Here is a 21,025-nt window from a genome sequence, read left to right on the forward strand (position 1 = left end):
ATTTACCAAAATGAAATAAAACATAAACACGCAGTCTAAACTCTCAACCCTATAAGATTGGGCCATAACTAGGTCAAGCAATTTTTCTCACCCCAATGGATATTGCAGTCCATAGTACACAAATTTCACCTTTGAAATCGGGGCCAGACTCCTCTGTTGAAGTCTTCAGAGGCTACTGAAGGCTACATCAGAGCCTACACTGCAGCACTATTTCAGGATACTGGAGGTATCCCAAAATAGCTATTCCACATCTTTTGAGCACGCTCATCCTTTCAAAATATAACGGGTTCGCTATTCTGACATCCCTGTAAACCTCATTACATGAAGGCTGTGTCTACACTGGCCACTTATTCCGGAAAATCAGCCGCTTTTCCGGAATAACTTGCCAGCTGTCTACACTGGCCCCTTGAATTTCTGGAAAAGCACTGACGATCTACTGTAAAATCATCAGTGCTTTTCCGGAAAAGCTATGCTGCTCCTGTTCGGGCAAAAGTCCTTTTCCGGAAAACTGTTCCGGAAAAGGGCCAGTGTAGACAGCACAGATTTCTTTTCCACAAAAAAGCCCTGATCACGAAAATGACGATCGGGGCTTTTTTTGCGGAAAAGCTCGTCTACATTGGCACGGACGCTTTTCCGGAAAAAGTGCTTTTCCGGAAAAGCATCCTGCCAATGTAGATGCGCTTTTTCTGGAAATACTTATAACAGAAAACTGTTCCGTTTTAAGCATTTCCGGAAAAGGGTGCCAGTGTAGACGTAGCCGAGGAGTAAGGGATGTTTTGGAATAGCGATTTATTTTGAAATAAGTGCTGTGCAGACAGCACCACATTTTGAAATAAGCTAATTAGAAATATGATTGAAATAAGATACTCAGTTTGCGTAGCTCAAATGGCGTATCTTATTTTGACCTACGGTGCAGTGTAGACACACCCAGAGTGTCCTTGTTGCTTGGGCAGGAGAAAGGTCAAGCCACCATGTTCTGTTTTGTACCCTCACTCCTATTTACTTGGAGAGCTCAAGTCCAGGCATGTTTGGGGGCATTGCTGAGTTTCCAGGCAAACTTAAGCAATTCCCTGGATATGGCCTCATGCAGGTGAATCATTGCATTGTAGCTCACTTGCTGGACAATGGCTGTTGACAGCCCACTTGGGCATTGGTTATTCTCCTTGCTTTCATCTCTGGGAAGCTAATATCTGGCTGATACCCCAACTTATGATATGTGTAATGAAAACCATGCAACCTAATTCTCAGAACTTGATATGCGTTAATGTTGGACATTATGTTGGACACTTCATCATGGACAGAGAGATGACTTTCAATAGATCATAACCTTTCCCAAGATACATGCTTTATACGTAAGATCACGATGATATAAGAATGAGGCATTCAGAGGTTACTGGGTGCTCCCCCAAGGTATAGTGTCACAATAATATCTAGGAAAGTACAGAGCTGGAGTACAATTATCTCCTTAATATTAGAGTTCATCTTGGAACCTACAATAAAGAGCTGACTATGTTTCCTTAGCTTTTGTTTATGACAGACGATGTGCCTGCTTCTTGTGTTACCTATATTATCTTATAGCACAGAATCCAGGAAACTGAAACAATGAAACATAGCTGTGATTAAAGAACTAGACTAGAGCAGCAAGATGAGAATGCTTTGTCTATGCTGTATAGAAATACATAGTCTGTGACCGATGTGCATAATTTGTATCCTTTACAGCAATTGGAGAAGTTGCATGGAAACTCTGGACTTTATGCCATTACTGGTCTTTCTTCCTCACTCCTGCTCCAAACAGTTAGATTCTGACTCTTCCAGAACAGTTGTCATGGGCACTATCTTCTGCATAACTTGTAAATAATATTTATTTACTTCTTTTCTAGGGTCCTCCAGGTCTACCAGGCTTACCAGGCCCACCTGGCAAAAGAGGCCCACGGGTAAGTGGCTTTTTATGTCTACACCTGTGCCTTATTGCTGGCATCTTGTCTTTCTGTGTTGCTATTTGCTATGCCAACATATGGTTCTACAGTAGCTATTGAGCTAGTGACCACTGCAAGCACAGCTGTTGAGGTCTGGCACAATTTACAGCAAAGACCGGCCTTCTGCTTCCCTCCTCCCCTATCGAAATTTCTCCTGCCATGGCCTGGGAAAGGAGCAGACTGATCTGGCATTTGGTATCAGACAATCCATGGGACTGTCACTCTCTGTCCTTATCTTTCTATTTTTTCTCTTTGGTATCCACCCTTTTATTGTCATAAACCACAGTTGGACCTTTGACTTGACCATGCTTTTTTTTTCTGGCCTGCATCTTCCAAATATCCAGACCTTTTTCCTGTCACCTCTGAATTTTGCCCTGGCACACTGTGCTATCTGAATGGCTAAAATAATAAAATTCTGAATAATATAATTCTTTTTAATTTATTTCCACTCATTTTAGCTCTGGTGGGCTATTTCAGAATCTAGGACAAAATCTCTACCGTAATCTTCATTATCTTCAGTGAGTATTTTACCCCATATCTACTAAATTCAGATACAAATATGCCCCATCCTCTGAAACATCTGGGGGGCATAGTTGAGTTCTGTAGTCAGCTAAGTTGCACAAAACTTTTATCGTGAACTCATCTGCAGCAGCATCTATTGTACTACTGGGCAGTTCTGTACCTGGCTGTGTTTTTAACAATAGAAGGTGATTCATAGTGTTGTTCCAAAGTGCAGTTCTGAGTGTGGATCCTGACAGCACTCTCTTGCACATTGAGCTGGGAGGAGTGGGGCTCTCGGTCTTCAAGGCAGCAATAGGAGGAAGGATCATTTAATATCATGACCAAGTCCCTTCCTTCATTTGACCCTTGAGCTGCCTCAACTGGTGCCAGAGGGAACTTTGTTTGGAAAAATGAGTCAGCTCCACAAGAGGCCTTTGAAAGATGGCTTTGAGGGCAGAAAACAGGGCAATGCCAAAGGATGCTTGTTCCAGTCCTGTAGGGTCATGGGAAATAGGCATGGACAAGTATATCCCATTTCTATACCAGGAAAAGGGAATGGTCTGCTTTTTTTTCAAAGAAGCTGAGTGCTACAGCTCCCCCAAACCACCTCTCCTCTGCGGCACAGATAACATTAAACCCATATGCCTGGAGCCCCAGGATCCAAGTGGATTGTTAGCTAGGTATGGGTGCAGGTAGTGCCTTACTAGCATGTGAATGCCATGTATGATTCATACAAAGAAGTATTTTGTGCTGGTACGTGCAAAGACATGCCGTTCAAAGGGAGGCAGCGTGACTAGGGCTTAATGCAGACTCCTGCACTCTAACTTGGATTCTGCCACTGACACATTTGAAGTAAGGGAAGTCATTTGACCCTATCAGTAACAGAAGATTCACACAGGGATGTAATACTGCGCTCGGGTGAGGATTAACTAACTAGTATCTGCGCTTCTGCTGCAAATTTCATTCCAGAAGCTCTTAAGCTCTTCTATAATGGTCCCTGATTCTCATTTACACTATGGCCCCTTTCCTCCACTCTGCCACTGTAAAGGGACCTTAAAGTGTACTTCATGCCTCCCTTAAGCCCCCCTAATGCTGCCCAGGTGATGTAAAGGGGCCTTAATACAAAGGAGGATCAGGCCTGATGTTTTCAATACAGGTTATTTACTTGCTTCACTATTCCACACTGTAACCTTTACAGTATGGGCACTGGGGGTATGTCTACACTACAAAGTTAATTCGAACTAATGGATGTTAGTTCGAATTAACTTTGATAGGCACTGCACAAGCGCTCCGCTAGTTCGAACTTAATTCGAACTAGCGGAGCGCTTAGTTCGAACTAGGAAAACCTCATTCTACGAGGACTAAGCCTAGTTCGAACTTACTAGTTCGAATTAAGGGGTGTGTAGCCACTTAATTCGAACTAGCGGGAGGCTAGCCCTCCCCAGCTTTCCCTGGTGGCCACTCTGGCCAACACCAGGGAAACTCGTATGCCCCCCTCTCGGCCCCGGACCCCTTAAAGGGGCACGGGCTGGCTACGGTGCCCGTGCCAGGTGCAAGCCTGCCAGCACCCAGCCAGCAGACCCTGCACCTGGCACGGCTCGAGCCAGCCACCCGATGCCCCCCAGCCCTCCCCCTCTTCCTGGGACCAGGCTGGCAGCTCCTGGGAGCTTGGCCGGGACCGCAAGAGGCGGGCACCCGCCTGGTCTAGTGCGGACATCGTGGCCCTCGTCCACGACCTCCGCACTAGGCACAGGAAAGTGGCCATCTAGGGCAGGAGAGCTGCCAGCCTGGCCACCCAGGAGCAGGTGTGCATGAAAATCAAGGTGGTCCACTGAGACTCCCGACCCTGAGCCCTGAGCTTACAATGGCCATACTGGGTCAGACCAAAGGTCCATCTAGCCCAGTAGCCTGTCTGCTGACAGCGGCCAACCCTAGGGACCCTGGAGGGGATGGACCGAAGACAGTGACTAAGCCATTTGTCTCGTGCCATCCCTCTCCAACCTGCCACAAACTTTGGGCAGGGACACCACTCCTACCCCCTGGCTAATAACACTCCATGGACCCAACCTCCATGACTTTATCTCACTTCTGTGTAAACTCTGTTCTAGTTCTAGCCTTCACAGCCTCCTGCAGCAAGGAGTTCCACAGGTTGACTCTTTGCTTTGTGAAGAACAACTTTCTGTTACTAGTTTGAAGCCTGCTACCCATTCCTTTCCTTTGGTGTCCTCTAGTCCTTCTATTATGGGACTAATGAAGAACTTTTCTTTATGCACCCTCTCCACCCCACTCATGCTTTTAGAGACCTCTATCCTATCCCCCCTCTATCTCCTCTTTTCTAAGCTGAAAAGTCCCAGTCTTTTTAGCCTCTCTTCATATGAGACCTGTTTCCAACCCCTGATCATTGTAGTTGCCCTCCCCTCTCCCAGCCTCTCTCTTCCCCTCTCCCACCTCTTTTTCCCAGTCTCCCCCAGTTTTGTTCAATAAAGAGAGATTCTATTTTTGTACACAATTGTCCTTTATTTAGTACATCAGGAAGGGGGGCTAGGGAGGGGTAAGTGGAAGGAGGTGAGGAAGAAATGGGGTACGAACCCCCAATGGGGAGGACTGGGCTGGCTCTGCGGGCTTCTGGGGGTGGAAGCTCTCCTGCAGCCTCCCAATTGCCCCCTCTCCCCAGATGGCAGCCTGCGGCAAGTGCAGCCGAGAAATGCCTGATGGCCGAGTGCTGTGATGTGCCCAGTGTGGGTACTCCGGGCAATCCAAGCCAGGACTGCTTTGCAAGTGGGGCACCCCTGAGAACTGTCTGTCCGGGGTGGGGGTCGGGTCCCTTTAAGCACAGCCCTCGGCTAGCCTGAGGCAGCAGCTCCACGCTCTAAGTCCTCATCTGATGCCCTGCCGGCACTGCTTCCGGCCATCCTTAACCCCGGTTCAGGGTCCACTTAATGTGGACATGCTTGTTCGAATTAGCAAAACGCTAATTCGAACTAGTTTTTTAGTCTTGATCCGTTCGAATTAGCTTAGTTCGAATTAACTAAGTTAGTTCGAATTAGCGCTGTAGTGCAGACATACCCTGAGAGATTTAAGCATTTAGCTATTGTGTACTGTTGTGTTCATGATGCTAGGTAACATTTTGCACAGCTGTAGCTCTTTTGTGCAGACACCTGGGCAGAGCAACCCACAGCATAGCAAGACACAGTATTATTTTTCCCCCTCTGGCAAACAGAAGGACCCAGCAGTAGTTTTACAAGGCTCCCGGTACATATTTTACACAGTCCTTTATTGACAAACAGATTTGCGCAGACCATGCTTACACAGCACCACAGGGGTTTGCTGTATAAGCCTACAGTTGCTGAAAATTCCCAGTCGGGGCTGAAAGCCTCTGCTCTTCCCGTCTCATACTTACTGCTTGTCTCCAGCAGAGCTCAGTGAGTACAAAGAGATGTCTCCATGTGGAGCTGGGAGTGCAGTTTTCAGCTCAAGGAGACAGATTCATACTAGCTCTCATGGAGCCAGCATAATACAAATAGAACACAGCTGCAATGGCCTGTGTGGCGGGAGAAGCTAGCCTCCCCAGAAACATGCTTGGGTGGCTAGCCCCTCCCAGTGCACACACTGGCCATTTCCTGTGTTCTATTTTTAGTGTGTTAGCTTGAGAAGCGCTAATGCGAATAAGTGTCCTAGAGCTGGGTCCAGTCACAACCCCAGCTTGGTCCTGCCATGAGAGCAGGAGACTGGACTTAGTGACGTGGTGACCTCTCGAGATCCCTTCCAATTCTCGTATTCTATCATTCTATGATTCTTAACCCAGGATCTGGAGGCCCCAACTTTCCTATGCACATGTATCCACATTTCCCAGCTTAACAAAAACTAAGCTTTGAAATTTCAGTGGCATTAAATGCAAAAAAGTATTATTAAGGTTATAAGCGGGCATATGGGTTTTTCAGTGTCCTCCCATCTACAGCATAGCCTGCCTCATTAGGGAAATCCTAACTTTCACATGGAACTACTCGATTAGCTGATTAATCGAAATTTAACACCCCTAGTATAAATGCCTGGACTGGAGTGCTAGAGACAGAACTGCCATGTGTACTTTGTCTTCATACTTGGTTTGGGGATTTAAGGATTTGCACAGAAGGGAGGGAATATGCCCAGAGAGTAGGATGGGCTTAGAGGGGTTCTTGGGTTTGGTTTCAAAGGAATCCTGAAAAAATAATCAGTTCCAGAGAGGATTTTTTCCTCTTTTTGCTTAACCTGTACCTCCTGTGTACTTCTTCTGCAATGGCACAGACCCCTGTCCCTGCTGCAACGTGCCCGATACTGGATCTGCCCATAGGTCTATCAAGAGAGGAATCCTACATCCAGGAGAGAAGCTGGCCTTTGACATTTCATAGGGAGGAAGAACAATGCACATCATTAAATTTACAATGCTGTATGTTTTAAGAGCAGGAAGGATTTTTCCTCTCCCATGAATTTTATGGCCTGACACCTAAAGCCTAGTTCCCTCAGCTTAGATAATTTCAGTGTTGTTAAAACTTATATCAACCACCTCCACAGAAAATCCTGCCACAACCTTTGACTCTAACCAGCTCCAGCAGTGAATTCCACAAGGTGACAATATCCTATGGATACAGCATAATGTAAGTCAAACCTCTCTAATCTGGCAACATGCGTAGTCCAGCATGATTGTAGTTAGCTGGATGTCCATTTATGGTGTGGCCAAGTTTCCCTCAGTCCTGTAAAGTTTGTTTATAGCCACCAGTCCTGCAGTGTTCTGTGCTGTTATTTAGCTCAAATTTACTCCTAAATGTCTTCTAAGAGCCCAGTAAGCAGTGGAAGACAATAATGACCACCTGTGGTTCGACAAATTCTCTGGTTTGGCACCAGTCGGGTCCCAAGGGTGCTGGACTAGGTTCAATCTGTATTTCTACCTCTTTATATAAATCTGCAGTTGACCCTCGTGTTATCTGGTTATTGGGCCGCGTAAGAAGAATGAGTGGCTTTCTCTTTTCTAGGGTCAGCGTACAACTGTTGTTTTGTAGAGGGCTGGCAGGTCTCATGATGCTGGCTCCTTATTTCCAGCTTTCCTGACCAAAACAAGCTCTAGAAGACAAAGCACAATATTTTCAGTGTATAACTGCAGCTATACAAGGGGCCCTTGTCAGCATCGCTGTCAGACTCTAATTGCACCCCAACTGATATAGTGAAAGTTTGTAGGGTAGACCTGGACAGTTACTTAATTGTGATAGGCATGGCACTCTCAGCTGTAGTTTGTGCTGCCATATCATACAAGCTTTTATGACGCTACTTCAGGCAGGGGCATACAGGGATTTTATTTAACTTTTTATATTTTTGGTACAATCCCTAGGCTGGGTGCAGTTATAAAGATAAGGATTCCTCAAATGGTAATAGTTGTACCAGCATAAAGCACCTTTGTACTGACATAACGGCATCCGAGCTGGGGAGGTTCTTCCACATTAACTATGCTGTTATAAAGTGCTATCCCCTTTGTGTGCAGACAGCTCGATTACACTGAAGAATGTGCTTGGCTTAGTGAGGTCTGCAGAAAGAGAGTTTAAAAGTGCTGTAAATGGCAACAATAATGCTTATGCGGCACTTTCCAAATGTTAATTAAACCTTACAACCACACTCTGGAGTAGCACAGGGAGCCTGCACATGTGGAAACCAATGGGAAGTTTGCCATTGGCTTCATTCCCGTAGAAGAAGAAACAGACAGGCTAAAATGTTAAGAAGTGCTTAAGTGACTTAGGTGCTTAAGTCCCATTGAAAGGCAATTTCCCCTTTTTGCAGTTAGGCAAACTGATTTGCCCAGGGTCTTATAGACAGCCAGTTGCAGAACTGGGAATAGGACCCAAAAGTCTAAAGCAAACTGTCTGCACTAATTTTAACCTCACAATAAATAGGAGAAATTCCAATGTTGAAGTAGGTACAAATGTGCTATTGCATTCGCCGATTCTTACCTCAATCATGCCATGAGCTTCAGAGCTTCAGAAGATTCTGAGCTCCTGATATAGCATTTCTTTGCTACATTTTGTCTTTGGTTGCAAAAAAAACCAAAACAAACAAAACACAAACCCTCCCCTTTTTTAAAAAAAATGGGGCTTTCCTCCCAAGATGATAAAATTTTAGTCTGCTGCAAAAATTGTTCCAAACTCCTCATTTCACTAGGAAGGTTTTCCAGTTTCTAAGTAGAATTGTTTAAAGAAACAGTTTGTTTGGCCTCATTTCAAATATTTTACTCGTTTTTCATTAAGCTAAAGGTCAGAGTGGAATCTGGAGGTCAGGAGCAGAAAAGCTGCTTTACATTGTGAAGCCCCCAAATATAATGAGTTTTCAATGAGTCGCCGTCCCTTTGGATCAAGTTCTTTAGCATTTTACATGAGTTTTTTTTAATGTGTGTGTGGGAATTGCACACAGTCGCACTTTTGTTAATGTGTGCCGGCTGTGAACCAATGTAAATAAAAGAGTTTCTGTAAAAGGGTTCCCATCTCTGCCCTCATAGCTGAGATGAACTGACTGGCACTGTGGGGTTCACAAGTAGATGGCTTTCACGTGAGTAACATTCCATTCAGATTACAAGCCTAGCCACATTTGGGAACCCCCCTACCTCACCCCACTCCATCTTCAGAACACATTGAAGGATTGTGTTCAATGCCTTGTTTCCATGCTGCTGATTCTCTGGTAACTGCTGATGATTAAAACAGTGTCCCATGATGAAACTTTCCATGGAATTTCTGGTGACGAGGCTGGAAGACTTCAGATGTAAGTTGACTTGTTGCTGAGTTTTATTGTTTCAGCAGTGCTGAGAGTGAGCCAAGGATGCGTGTGTGAATAAATCTAGGGGCTGGTAGAATTTCAGCTCCTAACTTGATAGAGTCAGTGTTGTCACATCTGATGCAAAGAAAAGAGAGATGTGGGATAATGAGGATGACATGTAGTTATAATACTTACAAGGCTATACTGACCCTTTTAGTGAATGGGAAACAAGTAGAGTGTAATCTAGAAGAGCATGAATAGAGGTTGCAGCTACCTGTAGGCATTGTTCATCTTTGGAAAGGCAACTATGAGTGGGAGATACAAATTAGGGAGAGGTGATCCTGATGGTCTGAAAGGGAAGGGTAGTAAAAGCTGGGTTAGGCTGAGTAAAACACGATGGTTAGCTAGAGGGCAGATTGGATACTGTCTTTGTGAGGTGTGTGTTGATAGCAGGATGGATGTCTCTGAGCCTGTTGGTTTGACGAGAAGAAGCTGCCCGTTAACATGTCAACTAACAGGTGGTTAATTGGGATGGGAGCATCAAATGTTTCAGCTGTAGTTGTAGAGTGCCAATAGTCTGATGTGGTCCATTTGCTGAGGAGCTGTCATAAATATGCCATTGGTGAAGTTCCCTCTGTGCAGGATTCGTTCAGGTGGGAGTAGTTAAAACTGATCCTACTGGAGTGGCAAAGGCTTGGTGAGGATGAGATTGTGCAGCTGAGAAGGGGCTTTTCTTTGCATTGGCTTTTTATAAGTTCTTTGTGTCTTAAGTGTGAGTGAAAGGGACAAGATGGAGGGTACTGTAAACTGGGGAGGCTGCTGGTTCTCCACCAAACATACAGCCCATTATTATTTATTTGTATACTGGTAGCATATAAGAGTCCCTGTCACAGGCCAGGAGCCCCGCTCTGTGAGGTGCTGTACAAACACAACAAAACCACAGTCTTTGCTCCAGAGAGGTTACACTCTATGCATCTGTGTTCCTGAGTTCTGCTCTAAAAGAATAAGTGTTAGGGCTCGAAGAGTACTCCATTCCCTATATTCATTGAATCATAGGGCATTTTGTTGACACTGCCTATAAGCATGCGGATTGTGACGGTGGGGAGATCAGTACCCATGCAGCAAAGAAGCAACTCCAAAACCCAGGTTGCATCAGCAGCCACACAGCTATTGGATGCTAGTGACTCGTTTATTGCAATCCATAAAATTACAGCCATGAGCTAAAGGTGAAAGATGACCTGGTTTATTACTGGACTCCCTCTGATTTGGAACATTTGCTAGGCAGGAGTTGTAAAATCAGCCAGCCTAATATAAACAGAGTTGGACTGTTCGAACCTTTGTGATCACGTATTATGGCTGAAAGAGAAGCATAAAGAGCTGAGTAGTGGCTGTTGGGATTAGTGTAAATGAAAAGGTAGATGTATCTAACACTGGATACGGGAGATAATAGAATGGCTCCACGAGCATCTGAGGCGCACACTGGTATATTTAGGATTGATTAGATTGCAGAGGGGTCATTAGCTCAATTAGTGATTTGATTGGAGTGGCATTGGCACAGGTGTTTTGGATAAGGGTAGGTGCATTGAAGTTAAGCATGGTGAGGGTTTTTTCATTGTTGCAACACACTGGGGTAGGTTGTTTTATTAAAGTTAGTTGCCTATAAGCAGATTTGATGAAAGGTTGCTAATGGTGAGGCAGTATGAAAGAGGAGTGAAAAGTTGCCTGTAGGATTGGAGATAAATAAGTGCATTCAGCGACTGGCAGAACACAATCCATATAGCCTTTTAGCTCTGATCTGAGCATGTGTGCATGAGCTTAGTGGGTAGAGTTTGAAGTTCCACCAGCTACTTCCATTGTCATTATCAATTGTGGCATAGCTTAAATTTTAGAACCTGCCAGTGCATTGCTCAAAGCTCCCGAGGCAGATGCTGTCCTGTACATTCTGTTACTTTGCCCATGGTGGTTGTACCATGCTGAATCTTCCTCCTCTGCCAAGAATGTGGGTGTAATCTTAGATTAAGGGCTAACCATGTTGGAACATATCAAAATCAGGGTTTTTTTACCATGTTAGGATTATTGCCAGACTACGCCCTTGTCTCTTTATGGCTGTACTAGACACTTAAATAGGACACTCATAAGCTGTGGTTTTAATCACTGCAGTGTCATGCTTACTGGGCTGGACTTCCCACTACGCCAGACTGAGATGCTTTGGAGATTTTGAGTAAGATGGATGCTATTTCGATATTGCTAACCCCATGTACTATTCATCTCCCTATGTCTCTGATCCTGCTCCCACTGTCAAAACTCTTATTGAATTCAACAGAATAGGAATAAGCCATCACACCAGGGTTTTTCCTGGGTGTGTTTATCTTTTTGCATAGCTTTATCACTGAGCATGAGAATTCTGATGTTGCAGAACTTTGTCTGGACTGAAGGCTGATCCTCTTTCCACGTTGGCTTTGGCTAATGCTTCCCCACCGTTGTGCTGGAAAAGTCTACCTATGAACTGCATTAGGTACATTATTTGCTGGCCCATGAGTTTCTGATTGCAAGTTTTGTCACAGATGAGCTACAGATATGAATCTGCATTTTTAAATACAAAATCATGGCATAATCTTTGTGAATATAGTAAAAGTCACAGATTTAGTGAGAAATCTTTTTTGTTAAAAAATACGCTGACAGATTGGGGTACTGACCATCTACAACAGCACCATATGCCCCAGAGCCACAATCCTAATCCTGGTCAGAGTCGGGAGGAGAGCTGGCCCTATATCCATGAGACAAAAGGCTCTGCTGCAGGGTGAGATATAAACACTCAAAAAGTTAAGTATCAGAGGGGTAGCCGTGTTAGTCTGAATCTGCAAAAGCGGCGAGGAGTCCTGTGGCACCTTATAGACTCAAAAAGTTGTGGACAAGCAGGAAAATCATGCTCTCTAGGTCTCTTTTCCCAGCATGACAAGCCTGCAGCTATAGCCGTAGAGTCCACATTTCCAATTGGAAGATGCATCAGTGTCAATCCACATAGGCTAGTCTCTTTTGGAGATTGTATGGCTACTCATAGCTTTCTGGTTAAGAGTTCTATCTTGTATCATAATGGAGAACAAATTGCATGAGTATGCACTACAAGGAGACCAAGATGTAAAACGGGATTTGAGTCAGGATGTTTGACTCTGAGCTTGCATAACAGCTGAATTGCACTCTCTTTTTAAATCTGGATTGATGCTTTAGATGTTGCACTGAACTGTTTGTATTAACTAGTGATGTGTGAAGATACTTTAGGATCTTGACGTTATAGAGATGTTGCTGCTCTAAACTCTGTCATTAAAACTAATCCCTCTATAATTAGAACCATTTTTCTTTACAGTTATGTGGCTCTGAACATGTATTTAATCCCCCAAAACCTACGGAAATGCTTTAATCAGAAACAGAGAAGGAAAGTGGTACAATGATTAGGGGCACTAACCTATGACCGGGAAGACTTGTGTTCAACTCCCTGCTCTGTCAGACTTCTCACCCCGTGAAATAGGATGGTATACATAGAAATGTCCATACTGGGTCACAGCAGTGGTCCATTTAGCCTAGTATCCTGTCTTCTGACAGTGGTCAGTGCCAGACACTTCACAGGGAACTAACAGGACAGGGTATTTATTAAGTAATCAGTCCCCGTCATCCAGTCTGAGCATCTGGCATTCAGGGTGTGTCTAGACTACAGAGTTTTGTCGACAAAAGTGGACTTTTGTCGACAAAACTATACCTGCGTCTACACTACCCGCTGAGTTCTGTCGACATAATGTCGACAGAACTCAGCAGTTTTGTCGATGCTGGTAAACCTCATTTTACGAGGCATAACACCTTTTGTCGACAGAGTTCTGTCAACAGAAGGTGTTATTTCATGTAGGGTTGTGTTTAGACTACAGGGTTTTGTCGACAAAGCAGCTTGCTTTGTCGACAGAACTGAATGTGTCTAGACGCTCCTTGTCGACAGAAGTTTTGTCGACAGATACTGTCAACAAAACTTCTGTCGACAAAAGCCTGTAGTCTAGACGTACCCTCAGAGACTTAGGGACACCCAGAGCATAGAGTTGAGTCCCTGAGCATCATGGCTAATATTCAGTGGCTGCGTCTAGATTGGCATGATTTTCTGGAAATGCTTTTAACGGAAAAGTTTTCCGTTAAAAGCATTTTCGGAACAGAGCGTCTAGATTGGCACGGATGCTTTTCCGCAAAAACACTTTTTGCGGAAAAGCGTTCATGCCAATCTAAACACGCTTTTCCGCAAAAAAGCCCCGATCGCCATTTTTGTGATCAGGGCTTTTTTGCGGAAAACAAATCTGAGCTGTGTACACTGGCCCTTTTGTGCAAAAGCTTTGCGCAAATGGGACTTTTGCCTGAACGGGAGCAGAATAGTATTTCCGTAAGAAGCACTGATTTCTTACAGTAGGAAGTCAGTGTTTTTGTGGAAATTCAAGCGGCCAGTGTAGACAGCTAGCAAGTTTTTCCGGAAAAGCGGCTGATCTTCCGGAAAAACTGGCCAGTCTAGACACAGCCAGTGAGGGCCCTCTCCTCCATGAACTTAGCTATTTCTTTTTTATTAAATTAGCCTATTTTTGGCTTACACAAATAGCCTGGTAATGAGTTCTGCAGGATGACTGTACATTGTGTGAAGAAGTACTTCCTTATGCTTGTTTAAAACCTGCTGCCTATTGTTTTCATGAGGTAACATCTGGTTCTTGTGTTATGTGAAGAGATAACTACCAACTTCCTATTCACTGTCTCTGCACATTCATGATTTTACAGGATTCTGTCATATCCCCCATTAGTCTTCTCTTTTCTAAACTGTATAGTTCTGGTCTTTTTAATCTTTCTCCATATGGATGCTTTTCCCTACTCATAAGCATTTTTGTCCCTATTCTTTTCTACCTTTTCCAATTCTAATATTTCTTTTTTGAGATGGGATGACCAGAAAACAGCACTATTCCAGGAGTGAACATACCATAGCTTTATATAGCGACATGATATTTTCTGTCTTCTTATCTTTCCCTTTCTTAATTATTCCTAATATTCTATTACAGGAGGCCGCCAACTTGCAACGCAGTTGGTTCCCATGCACCGTTGTAAATGCGGGCCAAGGACATAAGTCGGGGTATTTCAGTCCCTTCCGCACTTACAAATATGGTTGTAAGTGTAGAGGGTCAGAACTCGGGCAGTCGCAAGTTGGGGGCCTCCTGTACCTTTTTTTAACTGCTCCTATACGTTAAGTGGTTGTTTTCAGCAAACCATAGTGATTCCAAGACCTCTTTCTTGAGTGAAAACAGTTAAAATGGAGCCCATTATTTTGTATGGGTAGTTGGGATTATGTTTTCCAATATACGTTACTTTGCATTTATCAACATTGAATTTTACTTGCCATTTTGTGGCACAGTTACCCAGTTTTTGTGAGATCCCTGTGTCACTCTTTGTGGTCAGTTTTGGATTTAACAATCTTAAGTAATTTAGTATCTTCTGCCAACCTTGCCACTTCATGGTTTATCCCCTTTTTTGAAAAACTAAAAAACAACAAATAGTCTGGTAGCACTTTATAGACTAACAAAACATGTAGATGGTATCATGAGCTTTCATGGGCACAGCCAACTTCTTCAGATAACTTTGGCTACCCCTCTAAGCCCCTTTTTTGAGATTGTTTATGAATATGTTGGTGAGTACTGGTCCCAGTACAGACCCTTGGGGGACACTGCCATTTGCCTCTTTCCATTCTGCAAACTAACCACTTATTCCTATCTTTTGTTCCCTGTCTTTTAACTAGTTACTGATCCATGAAGGAACCTTCTGTTTTTTTCCATGACTGCATACTTTGTTTAGGAGTCTTTGGAGAGGAAGCTTGTCAAAGGCTTTCTGAAAATCCAAGTTCGCAATATTCACTGGATTACTCTTGTCAGTCAATGTGTTTGTTGACCATCTCAAAAAGTTCTAATAGATTGGTGAGGCATGACTTACCTTTAAAAAAGCTATTTTGACTCTTCCCCAACAAATCTGTTGGCTCAACAGATGCTCATGATACAAGATGTAATAAAAAGAAAATGGAATAAAACATTGTTTTTATTACATTAAATACAAATAAATACACTTTAAGGCTGTATTTTCAAAAGCCAATAAAGGCATTAGTCTCCTTTGGAAATCACAGCCTGGAAGATTTGGACCCAAATGTGCAGAAGTGATGACAGCAAATATTAGTCTCTCACAGAGATAAAAGCAGCCAAATAACTTTCTCTTTATTCAACAATCTATTCTCCTCTTTTAAATCAAGGATAAATGAAAGTACTTCTAGTGGTGGCATGAAGTTTGTGCATGTTGGCAAAATATAAATATTCAGAACTGACTCTTCAAATTGCCACATATCTCAGGAATATATTTTGAGATTTAGCAGCATTATTGCCTCTGCCAAAAAAAGTAGCAAGTTTCATCTACTCTGTAAGGGTATGTCTACACAGCAGGGTTAAACTCGAAAGAAGCTACGCAACTTGAGCTACGCTAATTGTGCAACTTAAGTCAAAATAGCATATTTCAAATTTGAGTGTGTTCTCAAAGCACTTATTTTGAAATAGAGCACGCTTCCTCTGACTTCCTTAAATCCTTGTAAAATGAGGGCTACAGAAGTCGGAGTAAAAAGTCCTTTTCTGGACATTATTTTGACATTAGGTTGAAATAATTGCTTTGTTATTTTGAAATAATGTCAATTATTCTGCAATAATGGTGCTGTGTAGATGTATCTTAAAAGGCCCGGGATAAGCTATTCTTAATTTCTTATTCCAGATAACGCCTTAAATAATTTTTGGAAAACATGTTGCATTCTTTTAATAAATGATTGAAAAGGATATATTGCTGTACATCATCTATTGGAGGTATTTTACAGTGCCACTTATCCTTAGCATATAAGCAGAGAAATTGCATTACAGATGTTTCAGGATGATGGCTATATTAAAAATATTACCCATATAACAATGCTCTTTATGAATGTAAATAACTCGCCACCACCATCCTGACTTATATTGATGGCAAAACTCCCCACGTAGATGTAGTTATATTGGCCAAAAAAAGTTCCTTTTCCAGTATAGCTTATATTGTTTGGGGAACTGGATCACCACCAGGAGCGTTGCAGGGTTAGCAAAACCTTTGTAGTATAAACAAGGCCTGTGTCATTTCTAGGTATTGATCTGAACTTCCTCAAAGTGTCAGCATGCTTACATATGGGGTTTTGGCACCATCCATATTGAATGATGTTGATTTGTATAGATTTATTATGCCTCTTTTCATTTTATTTTTTTAGGGTACTCCTGGTCCCCATGGAAACCCTGGCCGCCCTGGTTTACCTGGACCTAAAGTAAGTATCTGCCAATGTGAAAAGCTTTTGCCTTCTAACTCCAGAGGAGACCTTAGGAAGGAAAGAGAACACATAACGAGAATAATTAAAAAGTATCGTTCAGCACCTCCCATACACACAAGACTGCAAGGTCTTCACCCTGCGCTCTGTGAATCTCCCTGCAGCATTGCCAAGCATGCCCTCCATACCCTCAATATTTACATCATGCTCCACAAGATCACGCTTCCATCCCGCAAGGACCCCTATTGTTGCTCACCCTTCTTTGGGCTGCTCCGCTGGGCTCTTCAGCACTCTTCATCAGTTGTGCTACAGCTACCTCAGTCTAGAGCACTCTGACAGTAGGACTTTCTTTGTCTCCTCTTTCCCCTGAAATCTCTTCCATCTCCTCTCTCCTCCTCCTTGTCTGATATTTAAAGCCCAGCTTTTCAGATGTGGGAAGAAGGAGAGACAAATAGATTTTGCACCTTTAGTGTGCATCTACACTGCACCTTAACTCGAAATAAGATACGCAATTTGAGCTACGCAAATTGCATATCTTATTTCTATACTATTTTGAAATAGCTTATTTCGTCATTTGGCGCTGTCTACACAGCACTAAATTTTGAAATAAAGTGCTATTCCAAAATGTCCCTTACTCCTCATAGAATGAGATTTTCAGGGATGTCAGAATAGCGAGCCCAAAATAACGAGCTTCCTGTGAGGACACGGGATAGCTATTTCAGGTTACTCCGGTATCCCAAAATAGCATTGCAGTGTAGATGTACTCTTAGTTCTCACTTTTGCAATGAATCCACATTACATTGCATTAATCTTGACAGATGGGCTTCCACATCTGGGACCTGATCTTCTGTCCAGGGGGAGTGAGTGTTCCTAGCTACAATTGAAGTAAATGGGAGCTGCTGCAGGTGCTCAGTTTCTCTGAAAATCCATCCCCTGCAGATAGGCAGGCTAAGTAGAGCTGGCCTTAGTTATTCCTGGTAAGAGACACTCCGGCTGCTAGATGAGGTCTTCCCTAGATAGCACTTTATAATAATAATACAGTAAAACTCCAATAGTCCGGCATCCAATAGTTCGGCACTCCTGATAGTCCGGCATCAAAATGGCAAGAGCCTAGTGAGTGAGCTTCAGCAAAAAATGAGTCACAAGGTAACAGCGGCAGCAGCTGAACTGAGCGAAAAGGGTAAATAAGGGTTAAAAAAACTAAAACATTACAGTATACTGTATACAGTATGTATAATAAAAAGGGGTAAGAACACTTTATATACAGTATATACTTATAGTACCTCCTGATACTCCGGCATATCTGATAATCTGGCACCACCTAGGTCCCATAGGTTCTGGATTATCGGACGTCTACTGTAGCTTGGAAAAAGCAAGCAATCCAACAATGGAAACTAAACTTTCCCAGATAGATACAAGTTGGAAAATATGACTAGAACAAATCACTGTCACTGAGGAAGAGAACCAGGAGCATACTTGTTATCAGCTGAATTAACAGGGTACTGATAAGATCAGGAAGTCAATTATGTACTAGGGACTTCAAGTTTAATTTTATTTGACCAAGTGGTGGGTGTGGCTCTATGTGAATGGCATGATATAAAGTCACTTGTAAGTTTATACTTCATTTTAGAGCTGTCAAATGATTTTTTAAAAATGTACCCTAAGTTAAGAATTCCATCTTGTTTCTGTCAATCATAATAGACATCCGTATTTAAAATAGTACTACATATATAATTTTGAGCCAAAAATTCCCTTTTTTGTAAATCGGCACAGATTCACTGTATTTCACCCATTTGTACCCCCAGAGAATTCAAACTATTGTTTTTTCTCAGATATTTGTAACATTATAACTGTTTAAATGACTCTTTGCCACTCTGCATTTCTTTTGTTGTCTTTGGCAACAAGGATAATTTCATGACTAGTTAATGAATATGATGATAACCTTTCAGTTTGACATGGACTTCTATGGCACTAGAGACCATGCTTGTGGACTTATTATCTGATTGAGGAGGGAAGAAACACTTCCTAATGACTTGGCGTAGATCTGGGGATGTTCTAGTAGCAGTTGGTGTTGTGGAAAGGGTTTCTCCATCGACCAAAGCGTGTTTTGAAAAGCTGTAGCAGGAATGGAGATGTTCTCTCTCATCTGGAGGCCTTTGGGTTGAAATGTTTTCCTTAAGTGGCTTTTCTGAATAAATCTTCCATTCCATAATGATACAGAGAGTATCAATTTCCTTTGGGAGTGTGGTTTGGCTCTAGAAACTTTGATGTTTAAAACATCACTAGTAGTCAGATTTCTGGGTTGGAGTATTTTAATTTCACAACTCCTGATATTTTACAGATAGGAAAAACTTTTTTCCAGTTGAAAGAGAAAACAATAGGGCTTGCTAGTTAGAGTGGGGAACTGAGCATCCAAACTCCTGGGTTCTGTTCCTGGCTCTACTGCTGTCTGGCAGTTTACCCACCTATCTAATAGATTCAATGGGGCTGACCTTACAAGCACAGAGTAAGGCAGTGCCTTGCTAATGTGCTTTGAGATCATCCAGTGAAAGATGCAGTAGAAGTGCAATAGCTACTTAATTTACACAATGCAAAGTGGCCAACCTAAGTAAAAGTGAGCAGGAAGGGAACATAAAGTGTAGACATCTGCCTGTAGGGGAAAAGTGCTGCTTTTACAGAATAAAAAATGTCCCACGTTCCATAAGAACTCTAACAGCAACTGTATTCATCTGCTCCCAGTGATAGCAGGTCTCACCAGCAGCTGTGAGGTCTGCAAAGCAGAGTGCCACAGAAAGGAACTGCAGCAATGATAACAGCTGCAAGCAAAGGGAGATTATCTGCATGACTTAATTTACTGTTTGGCAAACAGAAGTCTTCATTCAGAATTTGTACAGATACATCTGCATCAAATCAGCACTACTCTCTACAATCTGCATCCAAGAAGTCTCTCTGACCAAACCTGTTGGCTTATGTTGGATGGTTGGTTGGAGATAGAGGAAAAGGGAGATTTACACTGTGTGGAAGTGTGGATGTAAGTGTCAACATAAGCATGTCACAGTGAGGCTGTGACAGGAGAAATTGTGGCTCATCTTGCTGTAACCGGACCTTTGAGCTATTAATGAGAAACACTGGTTAATAATACTCCTTCGCGGCATTGATTAAAGGATCTCAAAGCACTTGACAAACATTAATTAACTCTCACAACTGTCAAAAGCCAATAGATAACTGATGCCCATTTTATGAATGTGCATACAGATGTTGTAACTTACTTAAGATCACAAACAGGATTAAGCTATAGAGGCATAGAATTGAGACTTCTGACTGTTAGATACTGGGTTCTAGTGGAGATGCTAGATAGATCTAAGGTGTTGCATGTGCTGAACCTTACCTATAGCCAGAAGACTCTAATATGTTCCAACCTTTTGCTCTCACATGCTTCCAATTAATTCTCTGTATCCTGTGTCCCATTTGGCCAGATGCATTCCCGGTAAGATTTTGGGCTGGGATTTCCAAAGGAATCTATTAGAATTAGGTGCCCAAATCCTACTGAAATTTTAGTTGGGACCTGGACACTCAAATCCCTTTCGCTCCTCTGAAAATCCTGATGCTAAATCCTGATTTCTCTACAGGAACAGGAAACCTATAGCTTGAGTCACAGCTGTGGGAAGGGAAAATTAAGAATACAGACACTTAAGATACGATGTGCTTCCATTTGCTAGTCTGGAAGCCCTACTATTGCTCATAGAATCCTAGGGATGAAAGAGACCTCAGGAGGACATTGAATCCAACCCACTGCCCAAAGCAAGACCAACCCCAACTAAATCATCCCAGCCACAACTTTGTCAAGCCAGGACTTAAAAACTCTAGGGATGGCGATTCCACCACCTCCCTAGGGAACCCATTCCAGTGCTTCACCATCCTCCTAGGGAAATAGTTTTTCCTAATATCCAATCTAGACCTCCCCCACTGTAACTTGAGACCATTGCTCCTTGTTCTGCCATCCATCGCTACTGAGAACAACCTCTCTCCATCCTCTTTGGAACCTCTCTTCAGGAAGTTGAAGGCTGCTATAAAATCCCCCCTCGCTCTTCTCTTCTACAGACTAAATAAGCCCAAATCCCTTAGCTTCTCCTCATAGGTCATGTGCTCCAGCCCCCTAACCATTTTGGTTGTCCTCTGCTGGACCCTCTTCAGTGCAACCACATCCTTTCTATAGTGGGGGGCCCAGAACTGGACACAATACTTCAGATGTGGCCTCACCAATGCTAAATAAAGGGGAATAATCACTTCTCTAGATCTGCTGTAAATGCTCCTCCTAATGTACCCTAATATGCTATTAATCTTCTTGGCTACAAGGGCACACTGTTGACTCATAGCCAGCTTCTCATCTACTGTAATC

At 43.0% G+C, this 21,025-nt stretch overlaps 1 protein-coding gene across 3 annotated transcripts in view; it reads left to right on the forward strand.

Annotated features, from left to right (window-relative positions):
* Positions 1-21,025, forward strand: part of COL27A1 (collagen type XXVII alpha 1 chain) — a 305,308-nt gene that overhangs the window by 47,281 nt on the left and 237,002 nt on the right. For all 3 annotated transcript variants that reach the window (XM_014580186.3, XM_014580187.3, XM_014580190.3), the window contains 2 exons: positions 1,881-1,934; positions 16,573-16,626. In XM_014580186.3, the coding sequence (XP_014435672.2) occupies positions 1,881-1,934; positions 16,573-16,626 (108 nt within the window). The remainder of the gene's footprint in view (positions 1-1,880; positions 1,935-16,572; positions 16,627-21,025) is intronic.

Source organism: Pelodiscus sinensis, chromosome 22 (genome assembly GCF_049634645.1).
Source record: "Pelodiscus sinensis isolate JC-2024 chromosome 22, ASM4963464v1, whole genome shotgun sequence".
NCBI classification, from domain to species: Eukaryota; Metazoa; Chordata; order Testudines; family Trionychidae; genus Pelodiscus; species Pelodiscus sinensis.